General features: G+C 39.8%; 1 protein-coding gene across 1 annotated transcript in view; it reads left to right on the top strand.

Annotated features, from left to right (window-relative positions):
* Positions 1–15595, top strand: part of LARP1 (La ribonucleoprotein 1, translational regulator) — an 87149-nt gene that overhangs the window by 43238 nt on the left and 28316 nt on the right. Inside the window, exons 3-8 of the mRNA XM_063292148.1 lie at positions 4622–4687; positions 9005–9179; positions 10994–11125; positions 12782–12934; positions 14348–14510; positions 15352–15496. Of these exons, the coding sequence (XP_063148218.1) occupies positions 4622–4687; positions 9005–9179; positions 10994–11125; positions 12782–12934; positions 14348–14510; positions 15352–15496 (834 nt within the window). The remainder of the gene's footprint in view (positions 1–4621; positions 4688–9004; positions 9180–10993; positions 11126–12781; positions 12935–14347; positions 14511–15351; positions 15497–15595) is intronic.

Below are 15595 nucleotides of genomic sequence, written 5' to 3'. Positions count from 1 at the left end.
GTGGGATGAGCTGAAGTCATTGGAGACAAGCAGTTCTGCAAATAACTGGGCCATGTGCTATAAAGAGCTTTATAGGTGTTAACCAGTACCTTGAATTGCACCTGGAAGTCCACTAGGAGCCAGCGCAGCTCACAGAGTAGAGGTGATACGTGTGTAAACTGAGGCATGCCCATAACTAACCATGCTGCTGTATTCTGGACCAGCTGCACCTTTGGAGTGGTCTTCAAAAGCAGTCCCATGTAGAGTGCACTGCAGTAGTCCAAATGGGAATTATCAAGGTATGAGTGACAGTAAATAGGATCTTCCAGTCTAAGGATAGGAGCAATTGGTACACAAGATGGATGAAAGGCCTTCCTAGCCATACCTGTGACCTATTTCTTGAGCAAGAGCCAGTAGTCTAGGAGGACCCCCAAATTGCACACCAGCTCCGTTGGAGGGGTGCTACCCTATTCAGTGCTAAAGATATTTAGTCCCTGGCTCTGGTCCCAAAATCCATAGGCATTCAGTTTTATCAGGGTTAAGCTCATGCCTGTTCCTTCTGATCCAGGCTTCTACAGTTTCCAGACACTGAGAAAGCATTTTGACAGCATCACTTTGTTGGGCCAGTGAGATGTATAGTTGAGTCTCATCAGCGTATATATGACACCTGGCCCCTTGATGTTGGACAACCTCACTCAGCAGCCTTATGTAGAGTTTAATAGCGAGGAGACAGTAGAGCCTTTTGGAGCTCCATACCTTGGGGGTTTAGGCTAGGGCTCTCTCCTATCACCGACTGGACCCAACTCTGGTAAAAGGAGAACCATTACAACATTGTGCCTCCCACTTCCAACCCCTAAGTCACTCTAGAAGGATACTATGATCAGTAGTATTGAAAGCTGCTTGGGAGATCAAGGAGCACTTCCTTGGAAACAACAAGCTCAAATTCATCTCAGGTAATCAGACCAAACCGTTTCAGTCAGCTCCACTGGACTTGAACACCTGGAGTGCAGTTCAGAGCTGATCCAAACAATTTATCTGACAGATGCCTAAAATGTTCCTCACAGCAGCCTTTCAGGTGTTCATCTAGCCCTCTTTTCCCCAAGAGGGGTTAAGTCACCTTAAACAGAGCTACTGGTTGGCAATCTGCAGATGTGATACAAGCAAATAAATAGTTACATTTTGCCACTCTTATTACCTTGAGGTAATCCTTAATAGAACCCATGTTCAGTCAGATTCACTTGTCTTCCTCCAGTAGTGCTCTGTGTGTTTCTTTTGTTGTTTTATCTCTCAGAGCACCTCCAAAACCCAAAAGCTGTCTAGGATCCACAAGCAAGGAAAGGCTAACAGTGTGATCTGATCCAAAGCCATTGTTTTGTTCCAAGTTGTGACTAAGGCCTCAGTCACCTCAGGTACTAGAGTGTTAGGACAACCCCAAGCTCCCTCTGAAACCCCTCTGGTATGGACTGATCAAATAGATCCTACCTCTCTGAGTTAGGGGTTAGGGAAGAACTCCAACACAGAAAGTGATCTCACTATGATGAGGAATTGATACTCATTTATTCCATATCCAGGATCGTATCACGTTGCCTCTGCCCTGAGACAAAAACCAGATCCAGTGTGAGCATTGCTGTGGGTCAGGCCTCTAGTCATCATGGTGGCCATGAATTCTGAAGCCATGTCTGATTCCATACCTAGAGAAGGCGGGTTGAAGTGTCCCAAGTCTATGCGTTTAGGAAATTCTACTGCCAACCTCTCTGCCGAGTCAAGCAGCTATAGCAGGGAAGCTGATACAGAAGCAGTAATCCCAGCTGAACCTTTGAACCTAGTTTTACAAGCAGGGTTTCACATCCAGTTACCTATGGTGCAGCATCCCTGAAAGCTAGAAGATTCTCCCTGATACTGATAGATACACTTCTACCTATACCATGGCAACACATCTGATGCCACACTCAAAACCCAGGAGGCCTCATTTCTGAGTTGTGGGGGGTCCCCCCTCCAGCCCAACCAGGTCTTGGTTTCACATGCCAGCTTGTCCCTTCCACCCATGATTAAATTGTGGATGAAAGAAACCTTATTACAAGCATTATTAATAGTGCAAACCATCTGTCTATATGAGAAACAGCTCATCCAGCAATAGGTTTACTGTGATTGTCATTCTTGTGTTCTGGAATTCTTCGCCATAACTTCCTCCCTGCATCCTAATTCCTGATGCACTGGAAACTTTTGCAGTGTTCAGTGGTACAAGTGTCCTTCTTCTTCCATGACCTTTTTTGTGGTGCTGTCATCTTAAGGATCCACTTAATTCTTTGCATCTTTGAAATTTTGCTTTCCTCCTGATGCAAGCCATTAAGTTTTTATAAACGAACCTTTGGCTCCCACTAAACTGTCCACCCAGCTGCACTCAGAATAAATATTCAGAGGGGAAAAAATGGGCAAATCAGGCATTAAACATAATGGATTAAAACCATTCTTCTATACATTAAGGAGCCTAGTCTCAATTTTGCTGTCTGCTGCATTGGTCATGAGGACCGAAAAGGAACAGCAGGACCTTTTCTCCTTGTGCATATGCAGTAACAATATAGAATCTGTGCGTGAGGGCATTGATGATTACTTGGATAACTTATAGTTAAATATAAGCAACTGATTTTTCTCTAACCTATGGGAAATACAGTAATTAACAGTTACATTTCTAAATGAGAGCCGGTTTGGTATAGTGGTTAAGGCACTAGGCGAGAAACCAGGAGACTGTGAGTTCTAGTCCTGGCTTAGGCACAAAGCCAGCCGGGTGACCTTGAGCCAGTCACTTTCTCTCAGCCCTAGGAAGGAGACAGTGGCAAAACACTTCTTAAAAACCTTGCCAAGAAAACTGCACAAACTTGTCCAGGTAGTCTCCAAGAATGGGACACAATTGAATGGACTAAAAATATATTTTTAAAAATAAATGATACGCCTCTTTTTCTAAAAATATAATTCAGTATTCTATTTCAGATATTCTCTTTCCATTGATAAGCATCTATGTTTACATTATGGTGATTCTGTTACAAAGTTATCTTTAAAGTAGTGTGAAAAAATCATATTGGAATTATTTTGATCTGTAGTTAGAAATGCTGAAAGAGAAAGCTCAAAATGTGCTGACAAATCAGGGATTCAGCCAACCTAGATTCTCTGATAATAACACGTACATGCAGCTAGCATTCCTAGGCCTAGGTAATGTTACTTAATGAAGGAACATGCTGTCATTTGAAAGCAGTGGCGATAAAGCAGCAGGAAAGCTACCTTAGGGAAATGGCTGGCAGTAAACTTTACTGAGACAACTAACCAAGCCCCTCTCCATTTTATGTATAAGGACTTCACAGAATGAGAGCAATCTTATGTGATACAATAAGATACAAAAATAGATTTGATTTTAAATAACAGCTGATTTGAACATCCTGTTCTTGTGAAAAATTGTGAAAGGAAGGATGCAGAATTTTGAAGTTTACCCATCTCTTCAATCATACATGCCTTGCTCCAAATGCATTCACGCAGGCATTTGATTTTGGCACTTCCTGTAATGTATAAAAATTCCCTTGAATTCGAAAATCCCTTCAGAACATAACCTTAAAAAATAAAGAATATGGGTAATGTTCATTAGAGCTACCTTTTGAAATGCTCCTTCATTTTATTGGGGTAGTATCAGTTAATTCCCAAGCTTCTCTTGTTTTTGCGATGTAACTTAAAATGACTTGGTAGAATCTCTACTGCTATTGTGTAAGCTATCATCCTTCTCACCAGGTGGCACTGTGTCTGGGGAAAAAGAAGTAACTTAAATCTTAAATTTATTACATATATTTTATGCTGTTTACTATGCAGTCATCTGTAAGTTGTATACAAATACTAGAATAAAAATATTAAAGTACAACATTACAATAAAACAAAAACTTTTAATATAAAAGTCTGCAATAAAAGGTGGTGGAAACATCCCTACACAGGCATACACAGAGTAATCCATAATGTTCATAAAGGGAAAACCAGCTTTGCTTTCATTCGCATTTTCAAAAGAATCAGTTAAGTGGTATCTCACAAAAGAAGAAATTAAAATTAGAAGCTTATGAAGAAGTGAGATACAGTTACAGGTGACTGAAGATGAAAAATAGATAAGCTCTATGTGAAGCAGAAATGTAAAGATGGCAAAGTAGATGTGCTTGGCTTTCATACGAGCAGTTCTAGAGCAAATAGACATTTGTGGAGGGGTAAGAGCCAGGTGGGGATGGGTGGGGGAGATATTTTCCATAATTTTAAAAGTAAAAACTCTGGCATTCGGTATCACAAGGTAACAAATGAAGCACATGCAACATAAAAGAGGCTGTACCTGGTTGGAATACTTAATGTTTAATACTTAACGTTTTTATCCTTGTTGTAAACCGCCCAGAGTCCCCACTTTGGGGGGAGATGGGTGGTGGCATGCATGCATGCATGCATGCATAAATAAATAAATAAATAAATAAATAAATAACTCGATAATGGTATTGCACATCTGAAGTGTTGTTATTGGTCACTAGGAGGATAGAAATGGTAGGTACTTAAATCTGGACTTGTATAGAAGGTCAAAAGTCGAATTTACAGAAAGGAACTTGATTCTGTATTCTGTTTGCTTTACTAGGTTGGTGACTTTGGGGATGCTACAAATTGGCCAACACCAGGTGAAATAGCTCACAAGAGTGTACAGGTAAAAAACATTCTGACTCAGGGGAAAAAATTCCCATCTGTTCTTTGGCTTATTTGTGAATTGATGGAGTTGCTGAATGAAGAATATTCTCCAACTCAATAAATTCTGTTGTTTAGGAGGTGTGTTTCTTATTCATGAAGTAGCTTGTTATGATAGTATCAGCTCGCTCCTCCTGTTTGTTTTTTAAATTGATTTTATCCTTTTGGTTTGTTTTCCCATTCAATTCTATCTAAGTATTTGGATCTCATGTCCGTACCACCTACTTTTCCCTTTAGTTTTCATAGCTTTTATCTTCTCTGTGGGCATGTTAAAAGCACTAAAAGCTATTTCTCCCTTTTGTGGGGAGTTTGGCAGAGATAGAAATTTGAAAAATGAATAAATAAATGTTTGAGAACTGTTCTGCTCTTATGGGAAAAATACTTATTTTTGGAACCTGATGTACCTTCTGAAGTCCTGTTTCATCTTCATGTTTTGTGTTTATTGGTTGCTTGTATTTGATTAAAATAAAATACTGACTTTGTTTTAGAAGATACTTCTCTATTATACTGGAAGGGGGTATATTTGGTTTTTTTACTTTTTTTTTTGTTGATCATTGTAACAGCTACTACTGCAGATGCTTAATTTGGCTATCAAACAACTGTTCAAGGCAGCAAATATTCCAAAAAAGTACAATAAAATATCTAAGTAGTTGAATTGGCTGCTTTGGCTGCTCCTACATCATATTATTCAGTGCAGTTTACATCTGACAGTGGATATTTTTCACTTCATTCTAGGAAGAATGATGCCCAGAATTGGCTATTGTTGGGGCTTTTGCTGTTAAGTGTACATATGGGTAAATTATAATATAAATGTAGATAGAGATAGGTGGATAGAAAATATGCAGATATGTATGTATTTAAAAGGTTTATATGGCCACTCATCTTACACAGTGTAACCCTGGGCAGCTAACATCAATCAACCCCCTATAATATATTAAGAAATATAAACAACTTTCTTTACCCCCATCCAAATTAAAAACCATCACACTCTTACCAGGCACCATAACAATTTCACAGCACTACACATGTGCTGGACTCAACTCATATCCTGGCCCAGCTCTTGGGTGAAGCTTAAGATCTTCATGGCTTTCCAGAAGACCAAAAGGGTATGGGCCCTCCAGAACTTGGGGGAGAGAGTATTCCTTAGGGCAGGCACTACAACAGAGAAGGCACATCTTCTAGGTCCTGCCAGATGACACTGTTTGATAGAAAGGATCTGGAGCATACCTACTCTGTGAGATCTGGTGGTACAGGCAGATAACGTCAGGGAGAGGCAATCCTGCAAATGTCCTGGCCCTGTGCCATTTAGGCTTTAAAAGTGATAACCAACATGTTGAATTGCACCCAGAAGGTAACTGGGAAGGCAGCTTGCACAACAGCAATGTAACACAGGCAAATCTTGGAGTACCCAGCACTATATGGACTGGTGTATTCTGGACCAGCTGAAGCTTCCAGGAATAGAGCTCATTTCCATAGTCAAATTGGGAAGTATCTAAGGCATGAGTGACCATGAGAAGGGCCTACCGGTCCAGGAATGGTACAATTCATGCACAACATGGATTTGTGCAAAGCCCCCCTAGCCACAGCTTCCACATGCTGCTTGAGCAAGAGCTGTGAGTCCAGGAAGACTCCCAAATTGCATACCAACTGTCACCACGGAGTGCTACCCCAAGGAGACTTAAAGATGATGGATCTCAAAATCCTGAGACCCCAAACACAACGCCACTCCATCTTGCTAGGATTGAGTTGCAGCTGGTTCTTCCCCATCCAGATCTTTACAGCCTCCAGGCCCCAGGTAAGCACCTGGACAACGTAATTCACCTAGCCCAGGGTGGAGATGTCCAACTGACATAATGCACCCCATGCTGATGAATGACCTCACCCAGTGGCTTCATGTAGATATTAGGGTGACAACAGAACCAAGCCCTGAGGCACCCCACATAAAAGGGACATATAGTTATATCTCTTCCCCTCTACAACTGGAATCAACTGTGGAGGAAGGAGGAGAACCACTGCAGAACAGTTCCCCTTCCCACTCACAACCCCCTAAGCCAGTTTAGAAGGATACCATGGTAGGTAGCATTGAAAGCTATTGAGAGATCCTGGAGGGACTGGATGGATTCACCACTCCTATCCTGAGCCCTCCAGAGGTGATCCACAAGCATGACCAGTGCCTCTCAGGACTATAACCCACCCTGAACCCTGACTGAAAAGGATTCAGATAATCTGCTTCCTCCAGGTCCTTTTGTAACTGGGCAGCTATTACCTTTGCAGCAACCATTCTTTAAAAAGGGAAAGTTGTCTGACACTGTTGGATGGACTCTTGAGGAAGGGGTGGACCACCACCTTCTTCAAGGCAAGTGGAACCATCCCTTCCTACAGAGAGGCATTACCCACATGCCCTCTCCCAGGAGTCCTTAACAAGCCCAGATGGGCATGGTTCCAGGGCATAGGTGGCAGAACTTGCAGCACCAAAGATCCTGTCCACCTTTCCAGGGCTAACCAGCTGAAACCAATAGATACAGACCTATTAGTAAGTTAATTGCAAAAACAGGTTAAACAATAACTCTTTTGTAGTGGGTAAATTGCTATTTTTAAATATCAGATTCTCTACTGCTTGATATTCACCCATGCTTCCATTTTTGTTAAGTGAAAAGAAAAGGAAGCCAGGTGTCCTTTGGTTGGTAATGTGGTACTGGCATTACAACATAGAGCTTAATATGAAATGGAGAGGCCTATCATCCTGTATACCTCCCATCCTTTCTTCATTATTATTATTTTTTTGTTTCTCCTTCTCTTTGTTATTTTTTTCTTTAAAATAGACAAAACCTTTTACTTTGATTTTCCTGTTATTTACTTTGGACTTCTGTGTGATGACTGTGCTAAGCCCTTTTTTTCCTGTTGTATATGTAAGCACCATCTAGCTTGTCACTTACATATCCAAAAAAGAGATCACCACTAGAGGTCCTCACTGCTTGAATAACTTTTATATCCACCAAGTTTCTTTGTTTATATAATTTGGATATATTTGGAGTCTCGTTCCAGTCTTTCATTTGCATATTTCCTATATGGAGCCTCCTTGGTATACCAAAGCCTTCAATATTCTTTTAGAGAATTTCCAAATAATATGTCGCAAAAGGAAGAACTTAAAAAAACCCTTTTTTCTTACCATTAAAATTAATTTGCAGAGAAGTCAAGGTTTAGAAAACTGCACACATGTGAGTGCATATATATGCATTGACAAAAAATAGGAACAAAGTATCTAGATTCTTGCCGATCTTCATGTATGCATCGTTGTTATATCAAAATTAACAGGTTCACAAAAAAGTTATCTGTCTAAAAATGGTCAGAGATTACCTGGCCACTTGTGTATGGGGAAGAGAATGAAGGGAGAATGCAGGAATAACAGTTCATGTTTCAACATAGATACTACTTTTTCTACATCACGGAGCTTAGAGTTCAGGCCGAGCAACACTTTTGGGGGGTTGCTAACTGTGTGCTTAGGAGAACGCCAGGAATAGCTCATTGCAGGTTCCAGGCAGAGGATTTCCTTTTAGGGTTTCCCTGCCCACCATCATCCCTAGCTCAGTGATGCTATTCTGGGACAGGAGCCTGGAACTCATTCTAAAACCTAGCCAGAGTGAATGATAGAAGAGAAGATGGATGTACTTACTATGTGGCAACGTTGAGATTGCTGTAAAAAACGGGTAAAAATGTATAGAGTGGTAAAGAAGCTGAACTTCTTAAACTGGCAATATGCTCTTGGCTTATTCTCTCCTCAAAGTGGATGGGACAAATACCCAGAAGTAGGACATGAATGCAAAAGTGCTTAAAGCACACTTCTGCTTTGGGCTTCCATCCCTTTTGGCAGTAGAATCTCAATTTTGCAGCTTTGTAAAGTACTCTCAGCTTTTCTCTGGCTTGGTCTCCTGCCCTGTCTTCATTCACTAAAATTAAGTTTCTTGTTAGGTATCAAAATAATTCAGAAACTCTGGGGAAAGCCTTGCTTTTGTAGTGCACGTGACTCAAGTATGTACATTCCCCTCTACTGTGCAAATAGTCACTCCTAAAAAAAAATAAATCCTCTTCTTTGGGAACAGACTATACAGCAGTAGAATATTCAACTTGAAGCCAAGCTATATGATGCTACTGAAGGTAACCAACGTTAATGGCTTCCCAAAACCATAATATCTTGAGGTGAGAATGTCAGTAGGATTGTTACTAAGTCATTTGCAATTGGCTTTTCCTCTACCTCAGATGTCTGATTTGTCATTTTCAGCAACTGTCACAAAAATCCCAATCTCTCCGGAAGCTTCATATTAAGAAAAACATGAGGGAGCAGGAGAAAGGGGAAGGAAGCGATGGCAAAGAGAACATGAAAACCCGATCCGATGAATCAGGGGAAGAGAAGAATGGAGACGATGACAACCAGAAATCGGCTCAGAAAAAAAAGGGTGAGAAGAGGTTGTCCTGAGGTCTTAGCCAATGTGCTGGGACGGCAACTCTTGGCTTCCTATCAGCATTGCCATTGGCCGGGCTCACTATTGATAAAGAGGGCTTTAGTTCCAATGCATCAAGAGTTCATGACTATACTTCACTACTGTGTGGGCATTAACATTAGGGAAAACTTTTAGTAATGAGAGGAGGAATCTCCCTCCCCAAGTGTTTTGTCTTTACTTTTCTTAAATCAGAAGTAAAGCTGTGGTTGCTAAGATAACATTAACAAAGGCATATAACATTTCTGTGGTGTATCTTTCATCCTTGCAAGAACCTTCTGAAGTAGGTTAGGCTGAGATAAAATGACTGGCTTATCATCATCCAATAAAAATTCAGGGCTGAAAGAGGATTTGAATCTGTGACAGTAGAACAGAAGAGAAAACATAAATTCAGAATTCAGCAAGACAAAAATGCTTTATGTAACATCAGAAGGAACAGTCTGAAGCAATCAAAAGGAGCAGATACTGAAGCAAGCCAATTTGAAGTAGAGCTTCACATTCAGGAGAAAAGATAAACTTGCATTTCAGATGTTATGTAGAAATCACAAAAATGTCTATTTCTTTGAGGGGGAATTTCCAGAGAAATAACAGAGATTAAATTCAGCACAGAAAAATGTTAACATGCAAAGATGAAATCTAAAAACAATGTTCCTTTCCTTCTGTGTTCTTAAGAACAGTACCAACACAAAAAGGCTACAGCAAAAATATTTGTATGCATGTGAAAAAGAAATAGAGCAAAGGTAGGGTCTGATTAAAAAAAGGTTTTGCTTTCCAACACCTTCGTTGCTTTCTAACTGACTCCTTGTCTCCCCCTTTTCTGAAAATTTATATTTTTACTGGTGAATGGAAAGCGAATATACTATCTTCCTATACGGGTAGTTCTTGGTTAATGATGGTAATTGGCACTGGAATTTCAGTAGCTAAGTAACGTGATTGTAAAGCGTGATGCCACGTGACCGCATCACTTAGCGATGACAGTTCTGGGGTTGCGATCTTTAAGCAAGGATGTCACGTGGTCACCATTTGCGAGTTCCTGCTGGCTTCCCCATTGACTTTGCTTGTTGGAAGCCGGCAAAGAAGATAACAAATGGTGACTGCAGGACGTTGCCACATTGTAATTGTGAGCCCGGTGCTGAGAACCCGGATTGCAATCACGTGACCACGGGGACACTGCAAGGGCTGGAACTTTGAGTATAGGTCATAAGTACCACTTGTTCAGTGCTGTTGCAAGTTCAAACAGTTGCTGAATGAGTGGTCATTAAGCGAGGACCACCTGTAGTGCTGAGAAACAGTTTTCTATTATCTTGAAACAATATAACCTAGAATCTTATCACTTTGTCATTTTTTTCATGCTGGTCCATTGTCTTGTATCTTGGCCAATATCTGTTTACCACAGCAACCATTTATTTATTTTTTCATAGTAAGCAAAGGTCTAGGACAAAAGAAAAGATACGCTCTGTGAATTGAAGCACGAGCAATATTCTGGTTCAGTCTTTCAGTTTAATACATTCTTCTGTAGGTAATGTCGTCAGGACCCACAAAAGAGAACAGGAGTAACAAATCATCTTGTTTCTAGGCCAGCATTCTGGTCACCTTATTATAACTGGCTTTTGAAGTCTCAAGTTATTCATTGCTGTTCTAGAAGTCTGAAATATTTTGACAGTTTGTGTCACACATTTTTGAGGGTTTTTTTTTCCTGAATTTTGTTGATTTGGTGCAGAATAATACATTCCTTTGAAGATTAGTCCTAGACAGTAATTTTTTTATTATAGGCAGCAGACACAAATGGGTACCTCTGCAAATAGATATGAAGTCTGAAGTGCCAAGGGATAAAACCGCTTCTCGTAACAACAGACAGAATGAGCAGCACCAGCACCCTTCCAACAACCGAAGTGAATCAAAAGGTATGAGTTGGATGTCTTTAAAAGCAGTGAAATAAAAAGGAAACTGTGTTTGGTGTTGTTTAGATTATCATATCCTTTCATCTGTCCTGTAGACAAGTTAGCAAAACATTCCTAGCTTGAAATTGGCCACTTTGGGTATTCTGACAAAATAAGTTTCTCCTCCAGCAGTGGTGACTTGGAGAAGTCATTACAGGTAGTCCTCGCTTACCAACTGCCTTGTTTAGTGACCGAAGTTACAACGGTTGGAAAAATTTGCAACCAATCCTCACATTTATGGCCATTGCAGCATCCCACAGTCACGTGATTGCCTTTTGCGGGCTTCACAATTGGCTTCCAACAAGCAGAATTAATGGAGAATGCAGAAGCGAAACCACAAGTCGCAGTCACATGATATCTCACTTAACAATTGCAGGATTCACCTAACAATGGAAGCAGAAGTGACGTTGTAAGGCCAGCACAGTCACATGATTGTTCGCTTAGCAATGGAGTTGCCCGTCCTAACTGTGGTTGGTGAGCAAGGGCTACCTGTAGCCAGTAAAATAGCGGGCACAGTTTTTTCCCTTGTTCCCATTGGCTGAAACTAGTTCAAGGAAGATAGGATTGAGGGAAAGTTGATTAAGCATATGTTAAAGTCAATTTTGACCTAGAAGGCTATAAAACTGCCTGATAAGTGAGTTTACTGCTGACTTTAAAATACTGCTGGGGAGAATTTATAACAACAATGTTGTTGTCCTTGTGTTGTATACAGTAGTATGCTTTCTTTTTTAGGCTGCTTTCCAAATGCAAAAGAATGCATCGTGCAGTGCATGTGCATCACAGATCATTGCACTAAGTTTTCAGATTGTAGATGCAAAACCTATATTGTTTTCTTTGCTGAGCCTTGTAGAGAGATTGCCTAATGCAGGTGTGCATTTTGTTTATGCATTAAACAGAAGCCTTAACAGATACATGACTTTTATGCTTGTTCTTGCTATTAATGAGGATTGTGTGGGAAAAATCGATTGCTGATCTGTTGTTGTTTGCTCAGCTCAGTTCAGTGGGTATTTATGAAGGTCAAGCTGCAAAAGTTTTGCGTAATTGCTGGTTCCATGATTTGCTGTGGACATTATAAACATGTTTTAACTGTAGGTTATTTATTTAAATCACCCCTTAGAACATGGACTCTTACCCTCCTCTTTTTGTAGAAGTGAGGGGGGGTCTGTTTCAAATTCCTGTTCACTGTTGCAGACCAATTGAAATGTTTTGGCTTTTTAGTCTTTTGGGATACAGAACGTCAAGACATTCTGAGTTTTGTTCTAAGTTTGAGGACAAAAACTTTTCCATTTGACGGACTCTTTTACCCATAAAATATTCTAAGCTCTACATGGTTTATAGTATAGTCTAAAAAACTAACCAGTTTGATAGGATATTCCTTTTCATATGGCAAAGTTTCTGCTTTGTGGCTAGCAATGGAAATAATGAGTAAGGGATTTGGGATTTTTAATGTTGCTGTGTCTAGTTTATTCTTAGCTAAGCTTTCTTCATCTTTGTATAATAAGGATAGAAGCAGATTGATTCTATTAACTTCCATGATTGTTCAAAGATGTCTGAGCATGTCAGTTCACAGTTGTTGGTTTTTAATCTCAGGCATATTTACTCTTCTTCATTTTATTGCAGGATGGCATTTAGATAACAAGCATGAACGGAACTGGCCTGACCATGATGAAACTTCTAGTGTTAAAAGCGAAGGAGCAACTGTGCGTGGTGCTTTCAGGGGCAGAGGACGTGGTCGGGGACGAGGGAGAGGGAGAGGAAGAGGAGGTACTCGCTGTACGTATAATACATTTATAACCACACTTCCATGTACAGAATGCTGCTGCAAAAAAAAGAACTGGCAAGCAACAGACTTTTACTTCCACTCTGAATGTCAATAACTGGGGACAGCTGATTTGTTTGTGCTAGATTATGACGGAGTACAGTTGGACCCAATATGCTAAGATAAAAGAATTTGAAATTTTTTCCAGAACTAATGTCTTGTTTTTATTGGTTTTTAATCTCCATTTTTAAGCAAAGAATAATACTCACAATGCTAGCAGTAAAAATAATACCCAAAACAGTGTAATTAAAAGATAAATAATCTGTGTGCTGTGGTGATCAAGTATTGGAGTAGGGCTGGGGAGAAGCTCTCTAGGCAACTTTGGGCTAGCCATGCATTAAATGAAGGGAGATCCCTGTGAGGAGCAAGATATAATAAATATAATAAAATTAACACCAGTGTCTATTAATTACAAAAAGAAAGCTTAAAGTGATTGGTTCTGATGCACCCTTTTGAAAAGTCAAGACAGCTGAGCAATTCTAAAATAAGTTTCCCTGTGTTGTGAGAAAAAAAAGTTTCTTACAGCATCTTGAAGACTGCAGTTTTACTGTAAATGATATAATTAAAAGTAAAATGTGCTTCAAGGATGGCATAAGAAAAGACACACTTTAGAAGGACTTTGCAGATCTAGAGTAGTTTTGTAATAAGAGAGGTTGTTCTGCAGATAGCAGGCCTTTAACCCATGACCTCAAAAAACACTTGTGAACTAGATAAGATAGTTTTGTTTGGGTGTGATGTGGCAGTAGTTAACAACTTACCTGCCATGTTTTATACCACTTGGTATCTCTGGATACCAAGAGGTATAACACGTTGAGTGCATTGCCATGTGACCAAGGCATGGAGGAATGTTAGCAGATATGACTCATTCTGAAACAGTCATAGCTGGCACGCTGAACATAAATGAATTTGCTCATTATTGTATTTGGGGTGCAGGCATTCCTGAAGAATAAATCTGATTTTTCAGTGGAATGGGCTGAATCTCAGTTCTTGAGTCTGACTTTCTACTGACCAGCAGCACGTTTGTCAGTTTTGGTTTTAAATTCAGCCTCCTTGTTCACACCTCACCATTACTGAATTCTGGTAACATCATGATTATCTACCAAAATCTTGGAGTTATATGACAAGGAACAGTAGAAATGAGTATCCTATTGGTGACACCTTACTCCAAACCTCAGGGTGACCTTTCCCAGTACTTTTGTTATGAACAAATGAACATGGGGAAAAATATAGAACTCTGTAGATCACCATAGGTCCCCCCTGCTTGGCTATCATAATTCATCTTGGTTTTGTTTGACCAGTGCAATACAGATTTTGTTTGAGAAGAAGAGGCTTTAAAAAGTTTTCTTTTTCTCTTTTTCCTTCTACAGCTCACTTTGATTATCATTATGGGTATCGGAAATTTGATGCTTCTGATGGCTCACGTACTCAGAAATATACCAGTAATATCACTTATTACTTTGACAACATCAGCAGCACTGAGCTCTACAGTGTTGACCAAGAATTGCTCAAAGACTACATCAAACGACAGATGTACGTATTGGTTTTGGTTCTAGGAGTAGTTTTTCAATCCTTTAAAAGCCCTGTTAGACATTTGACAAATCAGATTATTTCTCTGGCAAAAAGCTGATTTTTATCAATTAAGAAATTGTCAAATGGTTTTTAATTTATATCTTTATCCCTAGATATCCTGTCCCCCCCCCCAAGCTAAAATGACAATTACTGCAACAACATCACAGCCTATAATGATACCCCTACTTCTGAAGTTGTTTAGGAGTAGGCAACTGAAAACATTCAAAATAATGCCTGGTTCTTAAAGTGGTGGTTGCAGCAGAAGACAAGGTTATGCCCTGCAATCAGTTGAGAATATAGAAGGAAAAATAGGTAATGTGTAATATAAGATACATCCTTGGAAATGTACCAGCATATATCTGTCAGGGTAGTGTTAGTTATGTCACTTGCAAGAGGAGGGATAGAGGAAGAGAGTTTACCTCTTTTTTGGTATTTGATTTCTTTATTTTCAGTACTAGCAAACTGCCTAATAATGGAGAGGAAGTGAGTGGCAAGTTTAAGAAGTTGGTACACTCTGGCACATAGTATGGCAATGGAATGGGGACAATTTTGATACAATTACTAAGATTATTCTGGAACAGACGTATCTTCTGTTAGTATCAAAAAGTCTTCCCTTACCCATATAATACATATAAAAGTAGAACTATCTTAGATTGCGACCAGTTTAAGAAATGATAGATATGATAAAATAATAGTTTTCTTATGCTTGAGTAGAAACTTCTGAGGTGAGTGAAGTGATGTTAGTGTAATTTAGCATGTGGCATAAATAACTACTACAGTTTCTGTTACTTGCTGTTTTCAGAGAATATTACTTCAGTGTCGACAACTTGGAAAGAGACTTTTTCTTGAGGCGGAAAATGGACTCTGAAGGTTTTCTTCCCATCACTCTCATTGCCAGTTTCCATCGGGTACAGGCCCTAACCACAGATGTTGGCCTTATCATTAAGGTGAGGGATAATCTGTGCTCACCTGGCTACCTATGCATTGGAGTGTGTTGTTATCTCAGTCCTGGTTATGCCATACTATCCCTTTGAAACATGAATTAA

The sequence above is a fragment of the Candoia aspera genome, chromosome 2 (genome assembly GCF_035149785.1).
Source record: "Candoia aspera isolate rCanAsp1 chromosome 2, rCanAsp1.hap2, whole genome shotgun sequence".
Lineage (NCBI taxonomy): Eukaryota > Metazoa > Chordata > Lepidosauria > Squamata > Boidae > Candoia > Candoia aspera.
The sequence above is the reverse complement of the archived record's forward strand: the minus strand, read 5'-3'. Positions and strand labels throughout refer to the sequence as shown.